The sequence below is a fragment of the Copadichromis virginalis genome, linkage group LG17 (genome assembly GCF_057382275.1).
Source record: "Copadichromis virginalis isolate Kocher_CV1m ecotype Utaka linkage group LG17, C_Virginalis_male_GT1.1, whole genome shotgun sequence".
NCBI classification, from domain to species: Eukaryota; Metazoa; Chordata; class Actinopteri; order Cichliformes; family Cichlidae; genus Copadichromis; species Copadichromis virginalis.
The window spans coordinates 28,309,323-28,334,838 of NC_140634.1; the positions used below are offsets into that span (position 1 = coordinate 28,309,323).

The following is a 25,516-nucleotide window of genomic DNA, read 5'->3' on the forward strand; positions in this document are numbered from 1 at the left end:
GCTAAGACGGATACAGCTTAGTGTAATGTTAAGGTGTTTATTAAAATAGGAAAATTACAAAGGGTTACAAATTTTGGGAAAGATCACCAATATGAAACAAATCACTAACACAAAATAGCAGCTGTTATATTTTACAGTATACAAACATTTGAACAGAATGATCAAGGAATAAAAATACTCAAGTATGATATTTACAAAAATTACAATTTGTATGAGGCTTTTTATATTAGGGAAAATTAAATAACAGCAACGGCACCTTAAGAGCATTCGTTGTGGTTCATGATCTGCCACATGAGTATTGGTTTTAGCTGTTTAATCAGCCTTTCAGGAAGTTACCTTTCCATAAATTAGCCACTTTACAGACCTTCACTTTGATTGGAAACCTGTGTGAGACTATTAAAGGCTTGCATTCATACAATGATACTGAATACCGTTTGTTTCTTTACAAGAATTCCTGTGAATCCTGGCCAAATGACTTACTCACTGGTTAGAACATAAAACCCATTGACTTACAGCCAAATATATCATTTTTTGTGACTCTACTGTAACATTTCCAACATGATATTTACAGCAGTTATCTTAGAACTGAGAGTTAGAATTTTAGGTTTTAAATGCTGTTGCGACATGCACAAACATCCCCACAGCTACTTTGCTGCTGATAGCTGAGAAACACAAGGCCACTTGGGGCATCATTAGGTTAGGTTCTGGTTATTCTAAAGTTGTGGGAATGAGAGTCTTGTAAGCAAACCGCATATTTATTTTTTCTAATCTGTGTAATGCTAAGTTGAAAGTGTCAAAAGTCAATTATGCTCTGATTTTTCATGTAGGGATTTTCCCCTCCCCTGATGATTTTGTTCATCTTGTTTATCCCTTTGCGTGGAACACCATTAATAACTAATATCAATGTTAAAGAAAAAAATGTGACTAACATATTCACCTAACAGACAAAAGATCACTGGTTTGAGCTTGAGAGGACACACAAATCCCTCAGAGGGTGCAGGAAAATGTGTCAAATCAGATATGCATATCCATCCGCTGTAGTGACCCCTTATAAGGGATCAGCCCAAAGAAGCTTTATTAATATGAGCGAAAACTGGATTAATCGGCAACTCTTGTCTCTTGTCAGGTCCTTTTATGAGCTAAAATAAAGTATAGAAGAGTGGTTGCAGTAGTTGTGCTACAGCAAGAACATCCCAGGTTCAAATCAACCAGCCAGCCTGTACCTGAGTAGGTTTTCGCCGTGTGCTCCAGCTTCCTCTTCCTCCATATTAGGTTAACTGGAGATGCTAAATTGGCTGTAGGAGTGAATGTGAACTTAAATTGTAGTCTGTCTCCTTCACCCCATTTCAACTATCACTGCCTTAAGAAAATATCCCCCCTCCTCCTAGATTCAAAATTTACCTGTGGGCAAAATAATACCATGAAACAAAGATCCTTGATTTTAAAGTTTGGCCATATGAGGCATATTGTACCTAATATTCTGCTCTGGTCTGTGTTATTTAAATGTCAGGTTTACGCCACAGTTATTTAAAAGTCTGTAATTCTTCGAAACAAGAAATTATCATCAAAATATCATGTGGAATTACAAATTCGTTTTGGAACAGTTTTTTTCATTTAGAAAAATAAATATACATTACTTAGAAGCAACCAGTCTCTTTAAATATTAAACATACTTAAGCACAAATAAGCCAATCTGACATTACCGAGTGACCCAAAAATATTCCAGATCTATAAGACCTATAAATTTATACAGCACAGCAGAAACAAAACAAATCTGCAGGTATCCACATACAGAGTCGCTTTCCATGAAACAAAAAAACCCCAAAACCTATAAAATATCCTACTGACCACACACAGCCCGCCAGGGGCCACAGTTCCCTCCAAACTGGAGACCAAATAGCCATGTTATATTTGGCATGGCTCTTCTTTCTCTCATGCTACAAATATTAGCATAAGATTTGGAGCAGTTTGCTCCGTCTTACTTAGACCCTCTCATGGGGAAAACTAATAGTTACAGCTAACTGGGGAAAAGGTAGTTCAGCTACTGCACACAATTAGCACTGCCAGGCTGAAAGGCTATTTTCACAAAGGGAACATAATAGGCAGATTGTAATGACATTTTCACGCATATATTTTCTTTTCTGGGACATGGACACCTTTAGTTGCTGTGATAATCACCTTAATACCAGATAAGTACCTTTTTATGTCATGAAGGCCACATTTATGTCAATCCACATCGCTTGTGTTTAAGGTAAAAAGACCAGCTCGACACTTAAAAAAATTCTTCTTCTTCATCTAAAAAAAAGAAAAGGTCCCAGTCAATGAAGGCTACCTAAAGTGATAACCACCAAAGAGTTGGGTTCAAGTATATTCCAGGAGATAATACTGAATCACAAGTGTCCTCCTCACTGTCATTGTTTGCATGGCTTCAGAAATTCTGAACATGTCAAAAAAAACAATTCGCACTCCGTTTATGTGCACAAGACTTTGATTTCGAAAATGCCGAGATCTCCTCATTTGCAAAATCGAAGAATGGGTGAGAACCAATTAGATGCATCCAGTCTCCAATTTCTAGTTTATGTCATCTACAGATGGCGACAGATTCCACCATAAAATCCAAACTTGTCACTATCATACAGTCGTTTTCTGTATGCCACCCAATAATCCATGTTGGAGATTTGTGGCCCAAGTTCCTCTGTCAGCTCTTGCAAGCTATGGTAGTCCCCTGTGGGTTGCTTTTCACACCACTCCATTAGTTTCTTTACACATTCGGGTAAAGTCTGAAGACTTTGTATATCCACTCTGAGTAGAAAGCAACATTAACAAAAAGTGCTGGCTGTGATGAGGCACATTTTGTCCTTTGGATGCTCACACCAATTATGACTTTGCGCTCATGTTCCTGGCAAACCAGTGGGCCACCGTAGTCCCTCTGCAAGAACAAAATAAAGACAGACTGTGGATTAGCAATAATTACACCAAAGCAAGTCTATAGTAATAATAATAATAATGATAATAATATAATGCTTAAAATATCAGTTCACCCACAAAACAAACATATTTTTCCATTTAAGCCTTACTGGCTTCAAAAGGCTTAGGTGTTATTTGGCTCTTTAAAACACCTGCTGCTCAACAAAGGGAACTATTTCTTCAGTAGAAAGTAGTTCCAATAAATGGTGTTTGTTACACAATTGTGGTGAAATGATCCTTTAAGCACCGAGCATTCAGTTCACATCCATGTTGTTTTGCTTCAGGATGCATTTGGCGATTTGAGATCCTTACATCACACACGCCTTCTCCCCTTTTCCCGCCAGCACATATTCTGCTTTCCCCGGCGTCTTCTTTGATGTGCGAGCACATGTCGTTGTCCACCATCGGCATGATTACAGAGTTAAGGGCTTCATCGTGTCCAGTATCTGCACAGAGAAGGATACAAAAAACACAATAAGCAATTTGTAAAAGGAACAGTGGGTTTTTTTGTCATTAAAAAATAACATGGAAAACAGCATGTGGTTGAAAGAAGGCAGTACTTTTGGTTTCCCCCCATCCATACATGGTGCAGTTGGTGCCTTCAGGGATGCGACAGTCTTTCACGGGAAGATGAATGGTGGATGCACCTTCAGACACAGGGGCAGGACTAGAACCAACAGAAATCATCACAAATAAAAGCCAAAGCATGTTGCACGACCTTTCTTTTTAAATTTAAAGCACTCACAGTATTTTCTATCACTGTCTTTTTCTTTAACTAGAAGCATAAATCAGCTGACACTAGCCACTAACTGAGCACTTACTCTGCTAGCTTCAACATTACTAGGTTGGAGCCGTCTGGGCCACAGATCAGGCGAGAGACTCGTAGTCGCGGTCGGTTTTTAGACTCATCGAGGTGATGCAGACCGACCTGCACACTGTAATCCCGGAGATCTGGAACGCTGATGATTACAAGAGTCAGTGTAAGACAGAGTCATACAGTTTTTTTGAGTCGTACAGTGGATTACAGCCAAACGATGATTCAACTGACCGGATTCAATAGGAAATCCTGCCCAGATCTAGAGCAGCCTCTCTTTTAAACAAATCTCACAAAACTGTCTTTACAAATACTACTTTTTTTTTTAGTTAACACATTCCACTAGCTCTTGATATTTTTCAAAAATACACTTACTTTCTTAAAATAACATTTCCTGAATGGCAAATGTGTATTTTTTTCATAGAGAAAAAAGCCAAAAAAAAGGCAAGGCCTCAAGCACCTCGAGGCTCCCCGCTAAATCAAAATATCTGCTAAAAGCTGCTGATCTACACCATATGTATTACTTGCAGCATTGCAGATTACTACAGAAAAAAGGGATCTTTTTTTTTTTAAATCAAAGCCAGTACTACACATGACAGAGACATTGCAAAAGGACAATATGATTAGTTCTGACATAAGCAACTGCAGGTTAAACAGCAGTCCAAAACATGCGGTCCCTATCTCAGGTCAAGTCTGTCTGGCAGTACGCTGTGCAGCCTTTAAGCAATTATAGATAGAAGCAGCAATGGAAGCATTTTTAAAGAAAGAAAGTAAAGTAAAGTCTGAAAAGGGAGAGAAATTACCAGGAGGTGAAGCACTGCTGGTCTGTCAAAACCCAGTTCTCTCTGATTAGTGAGCCACCACACAAATGGACCTTCCTAGGAAAAGGTAAGAAGGAAAAATGGATCAATCACAGTACACAGCATAAACATGGATGAAGGTCTAGGCTTCTAAAGAACAAAGACTGGAAAACACTTACTGTCTTTGGATGCTTACAACCCAGCTGCCATCTGTACCTCGCACTTGATGTCCTCCAACTATTCTGGTGTTTATGTGCACAAAGCATGATATCTTGGGCCTCGTTTGAACTAAGCAAGGAGATATAATTGATACTGTGTGTTAGACAGATGTAGTTTTTTTAACATTTCCATTGGAAAATATTTATCAAAACTTCAAAAGGAAACTATTTGTTCAGTTAGGTAAATATCAACAGACTGACTTGATCTACAGAGAGAGAGAGAGTTACAGAGGAAAGGAAGGAGATCAGAGATAAGCACATGAGAAAGAGGACCATTTTTGGTAAAAAGAAAGAAAAAGACATACTCACTATTTGTCTGAGGAGCCTTTGTAGCTGAATCACCTGATGTAAGTAAAGCAAAGTACAATATGAACATACACCCCACAGCAGCAGGGAACATACAAAACATGAAACCTGAGTAAATATGACAGCCTTTTATACTTTATAAAGGCTTATCTCTGGATCTAAATAATTGCTGGAGGCTATATTAGTCAGCAACCGCAACAAATAGATTTGCTCGAGACCTTAAAACTTCACGGAAGACGTGTTTTACATTATGGAAAATATTCAATGCAGCTTCACTGAAACCAGCCAAAGAACATGCAGGGTCCAGTGGCCCAAGTGTGTGTTTTCTCAAATGAAATGGCAACAGACTTTCGCATCTGTTTGCTGTTTGAGCATCGTGCATTCTCTGCCAATTGGACTAAACCACAGCGAACAGATTACGTAAGCCGCCCAGAAAGCTGTGCAAGAAAACAATTATGATATTTTGGTTGAAGTCAGTAAACGCTACGAAGCTAAATCACTTGTGTTATTTCAATGTACTACACCCACATATCAGCACTTCTTCTGTTCTAAATGTTCTTTCAGATGTCCCATTTAAACAGTCCCAAAGGCTCTGAAAACTTCTTCTTTGTTTGATAAAAAGGAAGCACATTTAGTACCCCTCAGTTTCATAACAAGCTTCTCTGCCTTTAAAGACAGCCATGTTATTGATTTGCGAGCAATGCTTCTCTCCTGGGTGTTACAGGCTACCTAACACAGCCTTGCTGGTTAGCTTAGCACAAAATTAAATAGGGACATATATTCCTAAGCAGCCTTTAAAGCTTTTAAAAGAAGGTAATGCCCAAGTGCCAAAAACTGCAGTTGCTCTAATGGCCACTTAAGACAGGTTCAGAAAGCCAATCAATCCGCAAAGGCCAAAGAGGGTACAAAACATGGATGTAGCTTCTGGGTATGAAAAATGAACCCAGTACAGAAAGTCATTAGCTAAAACTTTTTAGCCAATAAGCTTGTGGTTTAAGTCAGACCCACCCTTTATAATCACATCTTTTTTCATAACCAAGATGGTGATCACTCATCTTGAGGTTTCAAAAGTGATCCATCTATTACACTGTGCATGCATACACTCCCATGTTAAATGCCCAACTTTGAAGCTAAAATAAACACATTTACAGCAAAGAATGAAAATGATTTGATGGCTAATAGCTAACATTTACACTGACTGTATGGCGGTGTTTCTTTTTATATATTACCCAAGTTATAAACATCAAATTTATGACTTAAATGTAAGCATTAGGAAAGAGTTGGCTGCCAGAAATGATGCTGTTTTGCTATGTTTGGGTTTGGCTGCAGTTAAAGTCACTCGGGTACATAGTTTTTACTTTAAGCTTGTTGTCATTAGCCAAATAATAGCATCTCATTTAATATAGTGAATTACAGAACCAATTACAAACCAAGCTAGTGTTAGCTGGCAGCTCTGCAGGTCTGCCTTCTCATCCAAATATCATCACATCCAACATCAAAAAGCCCAATATGGCAAAATTAAATATTTGTGGCTTCAAAGCTGTGGCCTCCAAACCACCGGATGATATAATAAACATCCATCTGTTCTGGAAAGTCAACAGTTATATCACACTTGTTTAGTATGTGTGAGTATTTAGTATTAGTATGGATGAGTTGTGGTCCTGTTGGTCTTTGGCTCTCAAAGCTTATCAGATATTGGCACTGACTACACATTTACATACACACATACACAGATATCTTTCATTCTCATTCTACTTGGGTAAACACAGATATTATCTACTTACCGAAACTTACATAGGGTAAATGTTTATTTAAGGAACTCACAGTGTTTTAGTTTACAGTAATCCCAGGCCAGGCGGTTATTTGGACTGGTGTAACACCAAGCGCCGTGTCTGTCGCGATCTGGGTTCCTGCAGTAGTTCTTCTCCAGCCCTACATGGGACACCGTAGAGTGAGAATCCCCACTGTAAAACACACAAATACAGATTATCATATCCCATGTGTTATTTTGCAGAAAGACGAAAACTAATACTGGGTCATATCGCATAAAGGTGGGCACATGTGTACACGGAGTTGCACAAATGCTGTCAGGCACATATATTACATACACACGAAAGTAACCATGGAATGCCTAGAAAATTCTGACTCTGGCTCTCCTATAATGCAATGAATCCTCAACATTTGCTGCTTAGCCTGTAGAAGGAAACGCAGAGTTTTGCGAAGAGTGCTCATGGGAGTTCAAAAGTATGCAGTCTAAGCGTTCAGCAGGGTTCAGACCAGCAGGAACCACATCCTCTATGGAATGATGCAGTTTTGCTTCTGATTTGTAGGAATTTATATCTAATTGTGTGTCATCTAAGCCATCCACAATACCCGTAAAAAAACAGTTACTTGGTAAGAGTTCAGACACGCGCACACAAAAAGGATTCTAATCAACTGATAATTTGTAAGGGGGTGAAGACAATTCTACTTCCCAGGAGAATGTTAAACAATGTTGTAGCTCTGAGCATGTTTCCTAGTATGACCCTGAGCCTTGAACAGAGTAGACTCGCTGGCTGCATTCTACGGGAGGGAGCTGATTGGCTTTGATCTACTTTCCTAAGAAAGCACTTCCTGGGGTCAAGGGTCGGCTCTGGAACATGTCCATCTGTCTGTGCCATTTTGGCTTTTAAAATTCCTGTAAATTAAGTAATTCCAACAGGCTGACTTCAGCGTGAAGTAACGGCCTTGGAGCGGGCAGTCTTTCCCCCAGTATGGGTCACTTTGAGAGCACCCTCGGGTTTCCTCTCGTCAGCTAGATGAATAATAATTGGACCTGGTATTGACCCCTGTGGAACCCCTGATTTCCTCTTGCTGTTTGTTTTCAGTGCTTAGCCTCATTCATTTGAAAGGGATTTTCACAAGGCAATGGGAGCTAAGTTATCAACAAACACTCATCAAGTGAGCTGAAAAGAATGTCAATCTCTCTAGGAAACAGTTGCAGGGTTGCTCGGTACGGCTGGAGTTGCACTGGGAGCCAACAACAGAAATGCAACAAAAGTCTTTGCAGAACAAATTATTTCATTACCTGTTTATGTGATGTGACCAGTCTGCACAGGGAATCCCCGATCGAGTTATGGATAAAGTGCCCCGATAAGTCTCTCCATTCTCTTCATAACACTCTGAGATAGAACAGGATAAAATTATTCAGATGACTTTGTTAAAGCGCTGAAGCTTAGTGAGCCCAACAGCTGGTTAAACACCTCTTCATGTTGGTGGAATACTCACAAACACAAATTCATGTACTTGCAGAGACAGAGAAAGAATTTGGGTCTATGCTTGTCTTTGTGGTTTGGACCATTTAATATTATGGGTCTCTGTGTAAACGGTGTCTCCCAAATCTCATTATTTCTGGTCTTAAATAGAATCAGAGAAGGGTCTTTAGTTGCAAACTGACTGGCTGCTTTGAGACGTGTGTGTTCTACAAAATGCAAAGCAGAGAAACATGGGAAATGACAACGAGCAGCTATTGCCAAAGTCTGGTGTTGTTATTCTTGCATGAAATGGAATTCGTTGGGCAGCCCTTTGCCAAGTGGCTCAGTCTTATGAGAGCAGTATTCTTCTACTTTACAAAAGCATGACATCTCTTTTAAAACATCTGTAGTTTGGAATTCAACATGGAAATTTCCTAGTAATTGATTGAATGTACTTTGTTATTTACTTTTAAAATATTCTAGTAATTTTAGAAGAAAAGATCGACACTTTTGCAAATATATATTCTCAAAATTAAAGACTGAAGAAAGCAATCTGGCCCTGTCTAAAAGCAACAACATTGAACACTTTAGAATGTATTTCTTTAAACTGATATAACAAAAAAAAGATTTAACAAAGCCGATTTTGGCTTTATGTCAAATGAACCGGGCTTTGAGCCATAACCTTTACTCAGAAGTGATGACAAGACTCTAAGTTGTTTTTACAATACATTTTTTAAAACACTAAATAAACACGATTGGCTGTGCTTGCTGCATTCCCCAAAACACTGAGCAATTCTCAGAAATTAATTTTCATAGAATTTACCTGCTTTTTGTGTAGCCTCTGCACCACATCTGGGGATGTGGGTGCAATTGGCTATCCTCTGATTAGGGTTTGTAGTGAAGCACCATGGGTAATCTGCACCATCAGGATTGCGACAGTAATTCTCTCTGAGGTCTCTATAACACACACACAAACTACAATTTAAATGATGATGCCAATGATCAAGTACTCTTCTTGACATTCCTGAGAGAAGTGAATCCATGTTGTCAGCAGCTATGAAGCAGCTGTTACTCACTTGCATTTGTAGTTCTGCGGAAGAAATGAGTGGCTATGTGGGAACTGGGAATCCCAGCGCTGGCATGTCACACCTTCCGGGGTGACATTCATTGTGCCTTGGTAGTCTGTGCCCTTTCCCTGGACACAGGAAGTTGTTACTTCAACATCGGAGTCCTCGGTAGGGTCTGAACCTGAAACAGATAAATGTCATTGTAAGGTGGAAGCATGCAAAAAAAGAGAAAGTCACTGAAAAAGCAAACTGTAGTCAGGAATGAGGGAGGAAGAGAAGGAGGAGAATATTAATCCCTACAAGAATGTGTCATGTTTAACCTAGAGGCAGATGATCAAAAACAGTAGCCCTTCCCCCTGCTTGTATAGTAATAGAAACTTACTGTGTGTTCATACCAGTGGTGCCTGACATTCTTTCACGTATGGACATCCACAACAATGAGAAGTTGGTTAACTTGCTGACAGAACAAGTCGCAGAGCTCGAAGCCTGATCTTATTTATACCTTTGCTTCAAAATTAAACACTGACATTATGATTCCTGTGAATTTCTCTATTGCAGGCCAACTAAAGAAAATGGCAACAAACCCAGTCTGATTTGGTCGATATTATCCACTATATTATCAGACTATTCCAAACATCTTTAGATGGAATTCTGGTGTTCCGCATAGCAGTGCAGGGGTAGCACTACACAGTGAGCAATTTCCAGATTTCTGTCTTTGTTTCTTTAGCCTTTGACAAATGGGATGGGGGAAGATGGAGGAGGCGAGGGAATGTTTCGAGGTTGAAACGAGAAGGCGTGTGCAAAAGGATTCTTTGGCTTGATGTAATGCATGCCAGTATCTGTGTGCACAGTGTAGCACAGGTCAGTGGTTTTTATCTTTCTAAGGGCAGGCATTGAGGGATACACACATCTGGACAAATGCAGATGCTCGCTGTAAATCATAACCTGTACAGTAAAGTCAATGCGTGTATGTGTCTGACAGAGACAAAGAGAGATGCTCTGTGAGGTTGTGGGTGTGCATATGGGAATATTTCAATGCAAATTCTCCAATTTCGCAACATCTTTTCTAATTTCCATTGATTTCATTTTCCCTCTGTCTTTTCAATTATATATAAAGGCAACATGTTATATATACTTGTCCCCGTATGGGACAAAACTAAAAAAAAAAAGTTTAACTAACATCCAGAATACAACAGTGTATAACAGACACATACTTTAATTACTGAATTATATATACATATATTTATAGGGAGAGAGAGTGGGTGGAACAACGTGCAATAAAGGGTCCAGCGTGGACTATAACCCAGGCCCCTGGAGAAGACTTTGGGCAAATGGTTCATCTGCACAACCCAGTTAGCTATACCTGTCTGTTATAAAATGCACATTCATACCTAGTATCACTCAGATTTCCACCTTCTCCATCTTCCAGGACAGTCATTTTTGATCAGAGAATGACCCCAGAAGGGTTTCCTTAGTGCAAAACCTGGAATCAGTAGGAACTGTCAAAGCAAATATCTCTACTAGCACCTCTTAAGCTCACTGTTTAACATTTTAGATCCAACTTCTGGAGGCAACGCAAAGATGCCAAAAACTGCAATTCCTGGGTCCAAAAATGAATCAGTCAAAGGCACACATGTTAACATGCTTAACGTCATGTTTACTGCCTGGTGTAAAAAAACAAAAACAAACTTTATATATATAATTTTCCCCTTTGTGACAAATATATGGGCCTTTTTTTAAAAATATAACTCCATTCATCCATTCATTCTCTTTGGCTCGCCGAGGGGATGGGGGGGAGCCTGTCCCACTTGTCTTAGGGCGAGAGGCAGTGTACACCCTGGACAGGTCGCCAGTGCTGCAGGGCTAACATAGACAGACAACAATTTGCACTCACATTCACACCTATGGGCTATTTAGAGTTACTAATTAACCTAATCCCACTAACTGCATGTCATTGGACTGAGGCAGGAAGCCAGAGTACCCGGAGAGAAGACCATGCAAACATGAGAAAAACATGCAAACTCCACACAGAAAGACCCCGGCCTGACGGTGGAAGGACCTTCTTGCTGTGAGGCAACGATTCCACCGTGCTGCTCATCTGTTTAAATTGTATAAAGGCTCAAGGTTATGCATTACAAGGGGCTTGGCCGATGTAAGCCACAAACAGGTGCCAAGTACACTTCTATCTGTCTGCTAGAGTTTGGGAGGACCTTTTTTTTTTAACATAATCTTTATGCAAATATCTGACAACAAATATGTTTCGGAGTGTGCTTACTTGTACTAAAAGACTGTACAAGAAGTCTGTTCTAAGTATATTGTATTTACCACCAAGAACAAAGATACTACTGTCTGTTAGATGCACTCATACGAATGTGCTTTGCTAGCGTAAAACTACGATCTCTTGTCTAATCTTGGATTGTGGGAAATCACGGCAGATGGCAACAGCCATAATGTGAAAGTTAAGGCATCAAAATAAGAGCCCACCAAAAAAGTGTTACTTTTATGGCCACGCAATATAATTCACATCCATCATTCTCCTGTTCAACAAATCATCCCTTTACCCAACATGCCCTGTAAGGAAGCATATGCAACTGTTTTGCTCTTTGTGCATTATTTCAGGTCTTTTCTCTAATTTCTCTATAAAATTGCATCATTTTGCAATCAATGTTTACACCACTGAAACAACTTTTAGACTTTCCGATTGCAATGTGCGGTATTTTGGCATAACAGCCTCTATTGTAGTCCTCCACTTTATAGCCCTAAATGGCTTCAGTAAAACACTTCAAGCTTTGTGAAGTTATAACTGCCCTCTTGCAAACAGCCTATTTAATGTCCCTTGCTGAGGTAGAATGACTTGGAGCAAACGCCCACATGAAAACACCATCCGGATAAACAAAAGTCTCCTGAGACTTTGCTGGGGAGAAGGGGACCATTTTTTTTTTTTAGCTCAGTTGACCACAACTGCTCCAAAGACACCAAAACTTGTATGTATCGATTCCCTGTTGAACATTTAAACAACTTGCTTGTGGTAAAAACCAAATCCAAAAACCAAAGCTTGCTCAATCATATGTTCACTTCTGAATCCTGTATTACATTCTTACATGTGTGACACATAAATGCTGCAAGGGTAATGCATTTTGAACCAATATAAAGTCATAAATCCGAGTAAAACAATAATTTGTTGCTCTCAGTTTGTTTGAAGACTTTGTCCTCAAAGCCCTAGCCTCAGATTTGGAGTATATACAGTGCACAGTCTCTTACCACACACAGTGATGTTACAGTACTCCCATGGAGTTTTGGGATCCATGGTGTAACACCAAGGACGGAGGCGGTTATTCGGGTTCCTACAGTAGTTGTCCTTTAAATCTTTGTCCCGATACCTGAAAAGAGGGACAGAGAATGTTAAAAAAAGAAGGTGGATTTAAGTAAGCCATAACAAATCATGAGATTTACCTCTCTTTTTTAAGCCTGTGTCATGGATGTGTGCTGTTGTTATCTGTGAGAAAGATTACTATGTGATCTGCAGCTTACTTCTTGGGCTGGAAGGGGTGTTTGTGAGGCCTTGCCGAGTCCCATCTCTGGCACTCTTTGCCACTCTCTGTATGGTCCATTTTGCCCCGGTAATCCTCCCCGTTACATGTCATGCAGACATCTGTCAACAAAGAAGCAACAGTTATCAAAATGTTCTTTTGCCTATGAAGGAAATCGAAAAAGAATCGTGTCTTTTAGAAAAAAATGAACCACGCAACGGATAAATCTCCTTTGGTTTTATTTGTTTAAATCTTATTTTCTAGTGCTAATACTTCATGGGTCTCACCTTCTGAACACTGTGGTATGCCACACTCCTCAGCTCGTACATTGGGATCTGTGGTGTAGCACCACGGACCACCGGGATCGTTGTTAGGATTCCGACAGAAGTTGTGCCTCAGGTCTTGCGTTGGGTACCTATCTGGATAAAACCTACAGGGGTGTAGACACACATAACTGAAAGTGTTACCTGATACTGTAAGCTGTATAAATACATTTCTGGGAGTACTTGCACACTTGACTGCTCTGGTTTTGTTTACAGTACCACACCTGCACGCTAGTGCTCTCAGTAACAACCCAAATAAATTCAAAAGGCATTTACATTACGGCGTATGCCTCCGCTCTGTGAAATACGATAGCAAGACCGGGTTACATTTTACATCCTCTCGCAGCAATCTTATGCAAATAAGGCATCAATATGCCTGCTTTAGCCAGATTTGCACCTCCTGCACAATCACCTTAGTGACTCCAACCACATCTCCCCTCCTTCAAGTATGAAGCAGCGAAACTGTCACAGCACAGCAATCTCCAATAGCACAGAACACCGTTATGCACCACTTGGAGCATCCCATGCAGGTCTTTTGCTGGCTGCCCTGTGAACATGTTTAAACCTAATCCCCAATGGCTCCATGTAGTGAACAAGACTTTAAGAAACAGAACCGTCCAAGCAAGTCTGTACAGTCCGGGGATTCCCATACTAAATCGACAGTGTGGGAAATTTGTCTTCTTTCGTGGCAAGGCGACCAAAAGCCGGTATGTCAGCAACTCCCTGATACATGCCGACCACTATCCCCCCTCCCACCCAGGGAGACATTGAAGCAAGGCAGAAGAAAAGGTGAAAAGAAACAAGTGAAGAGACTGATTCCAGTACACACAAAAATCTTAATGGAGTGAGCAAAAGGGAATAAGTTCATTGTTTAACTAATGACGTAAGAAACAACTTGCAGGAACAATTAAAAAAAGTAAAAGAGGTAGAGGCCACCCTCCCTTTAGCAGCTTGTCTAAAAACTACCTCAGGCAATGACTCTTAAGGGAGTCTGCTCTGCTTTCCCCTTTGTGCCCAGAGGCTTATGCAAGATTTCTCTAATAATGTACAACATCAGTCAGCCCAGAGGTGGGAGAAATCACAGGCATCTGACTTGGTCAAGAGAAGCTGAGTGCAAAGGAGAACGAAAGGGAGGACCATTAAAATGCATAGTTTTACCTACATGTGTCAAAATATAACAGGCCATACACCAAGTTCTCACTTATGCATGTAGCCCAAACTAAAACAAAAACACTTGTTCCCCTCCAAAGCAGCAGTTTCCACGGGCCAAAACTCACATCTGCTGAGTGTAAATCAAAAGCTCAATAGACTGTATCTCGATCATAATACAATATCCTTAATTTATACATGGAATTACAAGGTTACTCACTTTGCAAAAAGAAAGAAAAGTCTGCATCTGCTGAAGCTCTGTAAAAAGGACCCAGCATGGGAGCAAGTTAGTCATAATGATGTTGTGCTAACAGATGTTGACCAGCTATTCATCTCCTTGCCAAAATCTGTTCCCAGCGGAGCACAGGCAGACACTATGTGCACATGCTTCATTCTCGGGGACGACTAAACATATTGGCTGGATTTGGGATAACACTCAAGATGAAATCTAGACCTGAAGTAACTGCTGCAAAATGTCTATCAATACCCACACCTGGTGGAACAATGCTGTGATTTAGTACTAGAGCATCCGAAGAATAAAGCAGTCGGAGATTAAAGCAAGCAGACCAAGACACAATTTATCTTTGTGCATAAATAATTACTTCTGGAAGCAAGGTGCAATGGGAAACTCTGTGCCGAAAGGAAATGATATAAAATTAAAGAAATTTGCTACTTCAGAGAGGGTATGAGAACTCAGTCTCATCTTTTAAATATGGCTACAGCTTAGTCTGGCTTGGCCTGACGCTATCCAAATGTGACAACATCTGTGAACCAGCACATCTACGCCTACAGCATTGCTCATTAATTAATAATTAAATCAACCATGCACAGCTGTATTTTTCTGTTTCCAATTTGTATGGTAAGCAAACTCACTGTAGTCACAAGAATCTATGCAGTCTTGTGAAAAACTAACTACACTCCACCATTAAGTAGCTTGCAGAACCACCTTTAGCAACAACTCTGTATAACTTTATCAGTCTCTCATATTGTTGTGGAGGAATTTTGGCTCACCCTTCTTTACAATGTTGCTTCACTTCATTGAGTTTTGCAGTTTATGTACAGCTCTCTTAAGGACTCGCCACAGCATTTCACTCAGGTTGAGATCTGGACTTTGACTGGGCCATGGTAACACCTTGATTTTTTTTTCTTTTTCAGCTTTTCTGTTGTAGATTTGCTGCTATGCTTCAGATTGTTGTTGTTGTTTCAGACAAGCATTGGCTGTCATACAGATGGTCTCATATTTGACTCTTGAATTATTTGATATACTGAGAAGTTCATAGTTGAGTCGCAGCCTGCAAGGTGCCTAGGTGCTGTGGCTTCAAGAGCCCCCATCATCACCACCATTTTGCTTGACAATCAGTATGAGGTTTTGTTGCTAGTTTCTTGCTAGCTTGCATTTTGGACAAAGTCTCCTCTTTGGTCTCAGATGCCTTTTAAGAAGTCTTGTTGTTTGTTCAGATACCCCTTTGCAAAACCACTGCGGTTTCCATATGATTAGCTAACAATTTTAGCTGCTAGCCATACTTGTTCAGTCTTTCTGTAATAGCACTATCATGAAATGTATAATTTAACATTCTAACTGACGCCTATTAATTTTTACTTTGTGGATAGGTCTACTGTTAGCCAACTACTAATGCATACTTTTATCCATTTCAACCAAAGACTATTTTGTACTCTCACTGGTTTAATCGGTTTCCATATTATTAGCTAATAATTTTAGCTGCTAGCCATACTTGTTCAGTCTTTCTTTAATAATAGCACTATCATGAAATGTATCATTTAGCATTCTAACTGAGGCCTATTAATTTTTACTTCGTGGATAGGTCTACTGTTAGCCAACTACTAATGCATACTTTTATCTATTTCAGCCAAAGACTATTTTTTTACTCTCACTGGTTTTATCACTTTCCATATGATTAGCTAACAATTTTAGCTGCCAAATGATTAGCTAACAATTTTAGCTACCGCACTGATAACCTCCTAAGACCTGAACTCTTCCATGGCATGCATTTTTAATTTCTCTTTGATATTTGGACATATTGGGACCCGATGAATGTAAAAACAAAGAATTACCAAATGTTTTTTTTTACCCGATTTTTGTTTCTGAGAAAAATGAGATCCACATATGAGGATATTTGTTTAAAATTTCAGTAGAACAGTGGCAGTATAATGTCCTCGTAAGTGGATATGAGGCCCTTGTAGAGCAAAATTTAGTATTTTGGTCTAGACAACCCAAAATGTGATGTCCACATTTATGGATGCCAGGTCCTAGGAGGTTAAATAAATGTTTTCGAAAACAGAAAAATAGTTCCCTGTTTTTTAGAATAATTAATCTCTGTGCAGCGTGTTGCTAATCTCTTTTTCCCTATGTTTTGAAAGGTTAAACTTTCAAAGGTTAAACTACTAAGATGCTAAATATTTTCCATTCAAGAAAATCATAAATCAAAGCTGTAACTATGCGTGTGCCTGTAGCTGAGAGCATTCACTGACATCCCATTGGAAAAATTAGTAGAAAAACAAAAGAAAGTCCCTAGGGGTACAGATAAATGATTACAATATTATCTATTATTATTAATACGAAGAAAAATATTCCATTCTCCACGCTTGGCTGGACATCAGTGCACATTTCTTTCGGAGCCTTGGTTCAAACACTAAATATAGATAACAGGTGGAAGTCCCTTTCCGGGAAGGGAACCTCCTGAGAAATCACCCCTGCCCCACACTGATCAGTCAAGCGTGAAAATAATAGTTACCTGAAACTCAAATGGTGCGTGGTTCATTATGGTGGTAATTCTCACACAGCGGGATAGTCCCATGTTAGGTAACCCACTAAATCTTCCTTAAGTAAGCTCCCTGTGACCCTCCGAAAGTCAAAACGGTAGAAGTCCCCTTCTAACTGAGAAGGAGACTGGGACCATGTGCCAAATAAACAATGACAAAGGATTCAGAATGTGAATAACTGCTTCTTGAAATGAAAATAGGACTTAAGGGGAATGTGGAAGAAGGGGGGTAAAAATGGATCAACATTTCATTCTCTTGATTGTATTACTGACCTTGTATTTTCTCTCAGTAATATTGTGGCTTTGTGAGCTCAGCTGGACATCAGACAGAACATGACTTCAGTCTATAAGTCTTTGCACCTTCTTTCTTTCATTTTTACCTCCATTCTACTTTTTTTCACACTGCACTTCTTCAAACGGTTATTATTACCCCCACCCCGCCGCCTTAGCTGCAGTTAAAATATCTTATAACTAACGAGCACCACTAATGAGGCCCTGGCACAGAACCATCTTTGCAAATTCACTGATTTTGCCTTGCTGTGCCTGGGAGAAAACATCTTCGGGGATACACCTGATGGTCTGGAGTGCTCCAAAAAAAATAAACAGCCCCACCGGGGAGGAGGTGGCTACATGTGTTGAAAGAAATCTGACTTAACTCTGGATAAACGTTCAACTGTCTCTGAGCCTCCGCCTTCCCTTAACCCCAGAGGTGCAAGGGGATGAACTGAACATCAATAAATCAGCTTCCGAGGCCTGTTCAGTGTCAGACACAGAGAAGGAGCATCCAGGAAGGTGGTGGAAGCATGGAGATTAGAGACGCAAGCTTTGAAGCCTGTTGTTTCAAATCTACAAGAATCTGGTAAGGGGAAGTGAATGATTAACATGTTCTCTTCCTTAAAAAAAACCCTCTGGTGTACAGCTGAGTAAGGCATCACAAGTAACTCTTCTTCCTCGAACACGATCTGAATGGAAAAATGCACTTGCTATTGACTTCCCTGTGTAAAAGACGGGACTCGGAGCATCCCAATTATAGCGTAAATCACATCAGCCGAAATGGTAGGTTCCAGATGGGGCTGCGCTGCTCCCTTTCAGTTGCATTTCCTTCTCTGTATCTGTGATTGCTCACCAATAAAGGCATAAATTTAAAAAAAGAGAGATGACTTACGTGTGCTCATTGATGTTATTATCTGACCAAGCTTGGCAAGTGATATTTGACTTTGTCCATGACCTCCTTCCTCTGTAGTTGTCCATGGTGCCAGTGATACACTCCCTTATGTAATCTAAATAACAGCAAAGGCATAAAAAAGTATATGTGTTAATTCAGATATAATTCCTGCAATTAAAAGTTAATTTGCCTTTACAGCCTTGACCTCCTGGAATTTATTTTCCCATATATGGTACATTTTGTATTTTTGTTTTTTCACAGCCAGCATTTAGTAGATCCCAGCTTGTGTGTTATTCCCTAAACAGACGACTCCCTAAAGTTCATTAAATGTCACCGGGGGGAGCTTTTGTAAATTCTGTAGCACAGTCTAAAGTGCTAGATTCCATAGCTGACTCTTGAGAGAGCTTTGCGCTCTGACTGTAAGCAATGATTTTTTGTTGTTTATATTCCACTTAGGTCTTTGACGTGCTTTTGCATACGACTTTCCCCGCTGGGGTGATTAAACAGCGGGGAGGAGAGGTGGCTCGGTTCCTTTTATTGCATCAACAGAGAAACCAAAGACTTAAAAAACTGAGGAGCAATCAGCAATTACACATTTTGCCCGTGTAAATACCTCCCCGCACCTGAATGTTCTCATGAGAAAAAAACAAAAAAACAAAAGCGAATTACATCGAATTATTTTTGGGGCTTTGCCATTTACCTTTTTTTTCGTATAAAGTAAAGTTGATGCTGGCCTGCTTCTGCACATTGTTGGTGAAACGGTCAAAAGGAAGCAAGTGGCATTTCTTGCTGTGCCGCTGAAAGTTAAAGGCTCTGAAAAACACCCAGGAAGTAGTTGAGAGATAAACAACTGATAAAACAAGAAAAATGTGTAAATACCAGAAGGACAACAAGAGGATTGAGGAAACCTGGTTATAAAAAAAACCATGTGCGGGAAATCAGATAAACACAGGAACAAAATATAATTCACCTGCAGTTGAAGTTTTTCTTCACTTTGCATTTCCGGGCACAGCGTTCCTCTGAGTTGCTGGTTCGTATCAATGGGAGCTGAGGACAGTCTGTGCAAACCAGCATGTGGCTTTCAGTCTTTTCATACCTCTGTAATAACTGACGAGACTTTCTGCAGCAACCTGCAAAACACAAGGACACAACATGAGATCTGCACATGTTAAAACATCCATTAGATCAGATAATAAGCCTGTTTACGCCAAGGATCACCTCATAATGGAGTTGCTCTTTGGTTTTTAACGTCTTTTTAAGCATCCTCGATTAAAAGCCAAGGCTTTTAATTTACAATGACAACATTTCATAGTTTAGCATCTGGCTGAAACCTTATCCTTAACCCTAGATGAAATCACTGCTCATCTTTTGGATTTTAAGAGGTTAAATATCATTAATATCGCCATAAAAGTTGCATATCTAACTTGTAAACCAATTTTGTTTTATTGTTGGACTTTGATAATATATAGCTGGCAACTACTTTTGCCCCAGAGATTTTTTTCAGGGTCTTCTAATATGACTGCACGTAAGCCTTAAACATTGGCGTCCTTGTGAACACTGTATAAGTGCTGGCTGGCAAGGACTGATTTAATCAGTGGTCAGTCTGGGAACCCATCAGCCCATCATCAGGAGTCATCAGTCCGATGACCCCTGGGGATAATACTATTTTAGGGCTGGCAAATGTAATCCCTCTTTTGTTGTCTACATTGAATATTTACCTGCCTGTAACCAAGGTCCACTTAAAGGTGATGCTCAGTACTGCTTGGACTACAAGCAGAAAACACAAAGCTTCTAGCACCACATATTTTGTTCTGCACCTGAAGACTGGTCACAGATATCTTCGTATGAGAATGCACAATGTTCAGCTCTGTGAAAGCTGCTTATAAGACATTGAGGTGGCATTGTTCTTTGAAGCCATTAGCATTTAAAGCCTCACTCCACTCAGGGGTATTAATAGCATTTGGGCCGTTCTGGTAATCGGATGGATCACAAATTGTGTATGCCAATTTGTAACCACTGTTTTTGATGTGGGCCAGGGATCTTGGTTTCTATACTGCATCTTCATTAACAAAGTATAAAACCTTAGTCATGCACTGCTCTAATATTAGTGCTGTTATTAAGGAGCTACTGCCAAGAACTAAAGTTTTCTCATGGTGTCACCATTGAGGTTATCAGGCAGCGTGACGGCTGGTTTCAGCGAGTTGGCATCAAACAGGGAGAAAAGATGAAATTATTTCCCCATCATCCAGTAAACTGGGTGGCCAGCTGATGATGAAAACATCCTTCAAATATAGTTTGCTTCAAGCCTTGTGTTTGCTGGCACGTCAGCATCCACACACTGAAGTGTTTTGTGCAAGTCCGGAGCTGTTCCAAGCTCAGCTGTTCTGCAATTCTTTAGATACAATGTGCAGCCTCAGCTGAAGTAACAGGTAAGTCAGGTTATGTTTCAGGATAAAAAATCAGTACGAAAAGTGGCCGGAAGCAAAGCCCTGCATCAGTCTGAGGTGCTTTAAATGAGCAGATTGGGCAGCCAAAAAAACAAAACCAACGGGGGGTGGGGCAGATCTTGTTTCATAGGAAAACTTTAACATCACTCATAATTTCTACAATATAGTAAAATTTTATGTATCAAATTTTATGCATAGTCTCTCAGCTATTGGCAATTGGCTGGATGCTCATGTGGAAAAATGGAAACGCTTCAAATACACAATTCATTCTTGCTTTATTTATAGGCATTTGTTGAGAGCTTTTTCCTAGAAAGAAGTACATCAAAAGGAAATTCTACTATCGGAACAATGTGGCATGATGCATATGAGCTCCAACTGGGTTCAAAAGCAGGACAAAACCATATTTTAAAGCCTAAATCCCCCTAGTGATGCAAATCATTCATTTTTACGGACTGGAAAAAGTTAAGATCCCGTCTTTCAGCGGTATGAAACCTTTCTGTAAAAGACGCTTCTGAACATCTTTAGATGGGTTGTGTGTCTGCTCACAATAGTTTCGAGTTTACAATTAAGAGCAAGTGCAACATAAATCACACCGGAAGATCTTATGCTACTGAATTACAGCTACACGCTCCTGTGCCAAGATCCGACACATGGCGCTGTGTGTGTACTTAGGATATTGTAAACTGTGGAGCGTTTAGAGGCTCCTCGTGGTTGAAAATGGTTTTCGGGGAGGACGTGTTATTAATGTTTTTGGGCTCCACTGGACGACATCTGGCACGCATCACAGTGTTGTTTCAGCCCTGATGTCTGGCCAAGCTGCTCAATTAGATTTCACTTAGTCTCTTCCTCTCCTTGCACTCAGCTTTCTGCTATCTCCAAATCCTAAACATTTGCTGAGGTTGAAGATTATAATAAAAGGTGCTCAGTGAGTGAAAGACATCAGATTTAATAAGAAGAGGCAGCTGCAGGTTAGAGGAACAGCTCGGAGTATCTAGCTGAGCTTGAAAAATGCAGATAGCTAAGGTGAAATGCCGACACTCTGACCTCAGAAACTTCCACTTAGGTGCCCTTGAGCAAAGAATTTAACTCTCAGCTGGATAAGCGTTTTAGTCACGCTTTCCTATATAACAATACCTCACTTTGTAATAATAATAATCATTATAAAGAATATAAATGTTAGGACAGTGCAGACGAAAATCTGTATTACATGAACAACAGGAAAGTAACAGGTTAAAGGTGCGCCTCTGTCTGGGAATTACGCAGACATTACATCTGCTTCAGAGAGCGCAAAATGTGGTAGTGGGCTCAGCAGCCAGATGTTAAACCCTCCACACACACACACACACACCTCCCCTCCCTCACACATATACGCACACACACCTTTTCCATCTCTCTCTCTAGAAACGCACGAAAGGGCCAGCCAAAGTCCGGGCCGCGCATTACTTTCCCCTCACCTCCGGGCCGGTCAGATGTCAGGGTCGGCACCCCTGGAGGTGGTAACTACGGATTCAGTGGTCAGATGTCAGCGGGGCGGATGTGACTCTGGACAGCCACCAGATAATCAGCGCTTGGTGAACATAGGAGCAGCCCGCACGGTGCTCGTTTACAAGACCGGTTGCCGTGTGTGAACCCCAGGCTGTATGGTAAACTCTCTATAGCTGGCATAAGCCCAACAGACACAGGAGTGTCTATTACTAAAAGGACCACGACCAATGAAAGATTTTCATGACAAAGAAGCAGAGTCATTCCAAAAAAGTGCGCTGGAACGGGTTTGAAGCTGGAATTTAGAACCGTGCACGTCCTCAATGTGGAGGCAGAAACTTGTAGATCCCGTCTTAATTACAGAAACTTTAATCACACCAATGTGAACTCTTGAACTATTTGCTGTTAGAGCAGCAGGTAAAGTGAAAAGAGTGATGATTTCATTCAAAGTCTTAAAGAGCGCAAAGGTTATAAAAAGTTGATTCCTTCTAAAAACCAACAACAACAACAAATAAACAAACCAAAAAACAACAACGTAAGTCATTATTATTTTCTCAGGAACTTTTCTGAAGGAGGTCTGTGATCAAGGTCATTCAATAGCACGAAGTGTCATGGTGTGCAATTAAAAACTGATTATTTGTACAAAACGAAGTGCAGCTACAAACTTCAAGCAAAAATCACGACTGTCAGAATCCCCCTTTTTAAAAAAATAACATAGAATTTCTCCACCTTTCCCATTTCCAACTTTTAATTTTTCCCCTGCAAGTTTCTTCACTCTCACTAATTAATTCTCAATTTCTCTATTCATTTCTCACTTGAAAGCATGAAAAGCAGAGACGGAAAACAATCAGATTTCAGCCAGTTCGTGCAGATATTTATCATCCACTGGAACCGTTCAAGTCCTACCTGTATCCACAATAGTGAGCAGAACACAGAGCAAAGCCTGATAAATCCAAACGTATGTCCTCATGGTTAAAGATTTGGGTGCAAGTTAGAATCCGGATTAAGAGAGCGACGCACTCGGAGCTTGTTTGAAGTTCTGAGTGGCTGATGGTGAGCAGAAGACTTATCTTCCTCACACAGATGTCACCTTCCCAAAAACCCACACGTCCTCGGGTCAACCCCCTTTTTCTCAAGTTTGTACTATCAGCGTCTCTCTGCTGTCAAGCGCAGCAGGGCAAATAGCACGACTTCCGGTTAATCATTTCAAATTAAAACCAGATGCCGTTCTTTTTTTAATTTCCAATTTTAAACGGAAGCAATGGATTACATTCATTCTACTGTCAACCAATAAATAAGGAAAAGAAAAACGAATTAATGTTACATATAATCCGTTTTTGGCAACTCATTTGGTGGTTGCTGTGTAGAATTTAACCTTTAACTTTAAAAAGAAGTTTATAAATTGTAAAGAAATAACTTAATATTGCTTTATAGATCTGCTGTTAATCTGCCATCGACATGCAGGATGCAGTCTATTTTTATTTATTTATAAGTTCATATAAACTACTTATTACTCGACTACATTAAACTCATTTATTAACAATTTTTTAGTAGCTACATTTAAAAATACTTTATGCATCATTTCCAAAAACAGACAACTCACTAACTTTTGCACTTGGACCATCTGCTGCTGAGAAATCCGTGACTGCAACTAATTATGATCTAACACTACTCTGCATGGCCAAGGTGAGGACCTTTATTCATGATCTATGGCTAAATTGTTGTGATTAAGGTAAAAGATAAAATGATACAAATTCAAATTCAAATTCAAATTCAAATTTTATTTGTCACGTACACAGTCATACACAGTACGATATGTAGTGAAATGCTTGGACAACTGCTCGTGACCTAAAGAAAACAAAAAAGGAAAAGGCTATGAATAAGATAGGAAATAAATATGAAAAATTAAAAAGGGTAAATTTAACTAGGAAGGAATAAAATATAAATTAAGGTTAAAAATGAAATAACTGTACAACACAAATTAGAATGAAGGGTAAATTTAACTGGGAAGAATAAGATAAAATATATAAATTAAAGTTGGAAATAAAATAACTGTACAACAAAATACACAATACACAATATAGAACTATATAAGAATGTATGAAGAAATCTAAATATAAATAAATATATACACAATAACAGCAGCTGTACAAGTATTAACCGGAAATGAAGAATATAGTGACCAGTGTTGTGCAAAACCAAAGTCCAGAAAGTCCAGTGTGTGTGTAAGAACCATATGTGTGGGTCAGTTCTGTGTGGTGGTGTGATTGAGAGACCGTATCGCCTGCGGGAAGAAGCTCCTCCTCAGTCTCTCTGTGTTGGTCTTCAGGGAGCGGAATCGCTTTCCTGACCTCAGCAGAGAGAACAGTCTGTTGTTGGGATGGCTGAGGTCCTTCACGATCTTCCTGGCCTTGGTCCAGCACCGCCTGCTGTAGATTGAGTGCAGGTCAGGGAGCTCGGAGCGGATGGTGCGCTCAGCTGACCGCACAACCCTCTGTAGAGCTCGTCTGTCCTGCATGGTGCTGTTCCCGAACCAGGTTAAGATGTTTCCCGCCAGGATGCTCTCTATGGTGCACGAGTAAAAGTTCCTGAGCACCTTGGAGGGCAGTTGGAAGTCTCTCAAGCGTCTGAGGTGGTAGAGACGCTGTCGGGCCTTTTTCACCACAGTGTTGATGTGACAGGACCATGACAGGTCCTGCGTGATGTGAACTCCGAGGTATTTGAAGCTGTCCACTCTCTCCACTGGGCACTCGTTGATGACGGGGGTCTGGTAGTTCCTCTCCTGCTTAGTGCTGAAGTCCACTATCAGCTCCTTTGTCTTACTGACGTTTAGAAGGAGGTTGTTCCTCTGGCACCAGTTCTCCAGATTCCTAATCTCCTTCAGGTAGGCCGTCTCGTTGTTATCAGAGATCAGGCCCACCACGACGGTGTCGTCAGCAAACTTGATGATGGTGGTGGAGCTGGTAGTGGCCACACAGTCATATGTGTACAGAGAGTACAGCAGGGGGCTCAGAACACACCCCTGGGGGGCTCCAGTGCTACTTGGTAGAAGCTGTTCACCCTTTTACATCAGTGGAGCACTGAGGCTGAAGTGGCCATAGTGTGTTGTCTTGAGGCCATGCAAAAATAATTAAAGGACCTTTATTGGTCTGGTGATCATGAGGCAAGAGCTTTTTCTTGAAAGATCCCCTTTTCTGTCCCTCCTCACTTGCCTCAGTGTGGCTCAGCCAAAAAG

At 40.3% G+C, this 25,516-nt stretch overlaps 1 protein-coding gene across 1 annotated transcript; it reads right to left on the reverse strand.

The window, feature by feature from the left end:
* Positions 1 to 23: 23 nt before the first annotated feature.
* Positions 24 to 23,364, reverse strand: hgfa (hepatocyte growth factor a). Its single transcript, XM_085436516.1, has 18 exons — positions 23,188 to 23,364; positions 19,323 to 19,482; positions 19,053 to 19,165; positions 18,353 to 18,467; positions 13,223 to 13,365; positions 12,937 to 13,057; positions 12,667 to 12,785; positions 9,415 to 9,586; positions 9,162 to 9,313; positions 8,173 to 8,266; positions 6,930 to 7,069; positions 5,109 to 5,141; positions 4,761 to 4,869; positions 4,585 to 4,659; positions 3,789 to 3,926; positions 3,528 to 3,634; positions 3,280 to 3,413; positions 24 to 2,929 (listed from the first exon to the last, which is right to left on the reverse strand). The coding sequence occupies exons 1-18, from the start codon at positions 23,249 to 23,251 to the stop codon at positions 2,762 to 2,764; spliced, it is 2,157 nt and encodes a 718-aa protein (XP_085292642.1). The 5' UTR covers positions 23,252 to 23,364; the 3' UTR covers positions 24 to 2,761.
* Positions 23,365 to 25,516: the final 2,152 nt, after the last annotated feature.

Coding starts and splice junctions, on each gene's coding strand:
- hgfa (XM_085436516.1), bottom strand. CDS start 23,251: ATGAGGACATACGTTTGGATTTATCAGGCTTTGCTCTGTGTTCTGCTC. Junction 19,483..23,187: donor GCTCACTATTGTGGATACAG/GTAGGACTTGAA, acceptor TGTGTTTTGCAG/GTTGCTGCAGAAAGTCTCGT. Junction 4,660..4,760: donor GTTGTAAGCATCCAAAGACA/GTAAGTGTTTTC, acceptor ACCTTTTCCTAG/GAAGGTCCATTTGTGTGGTG.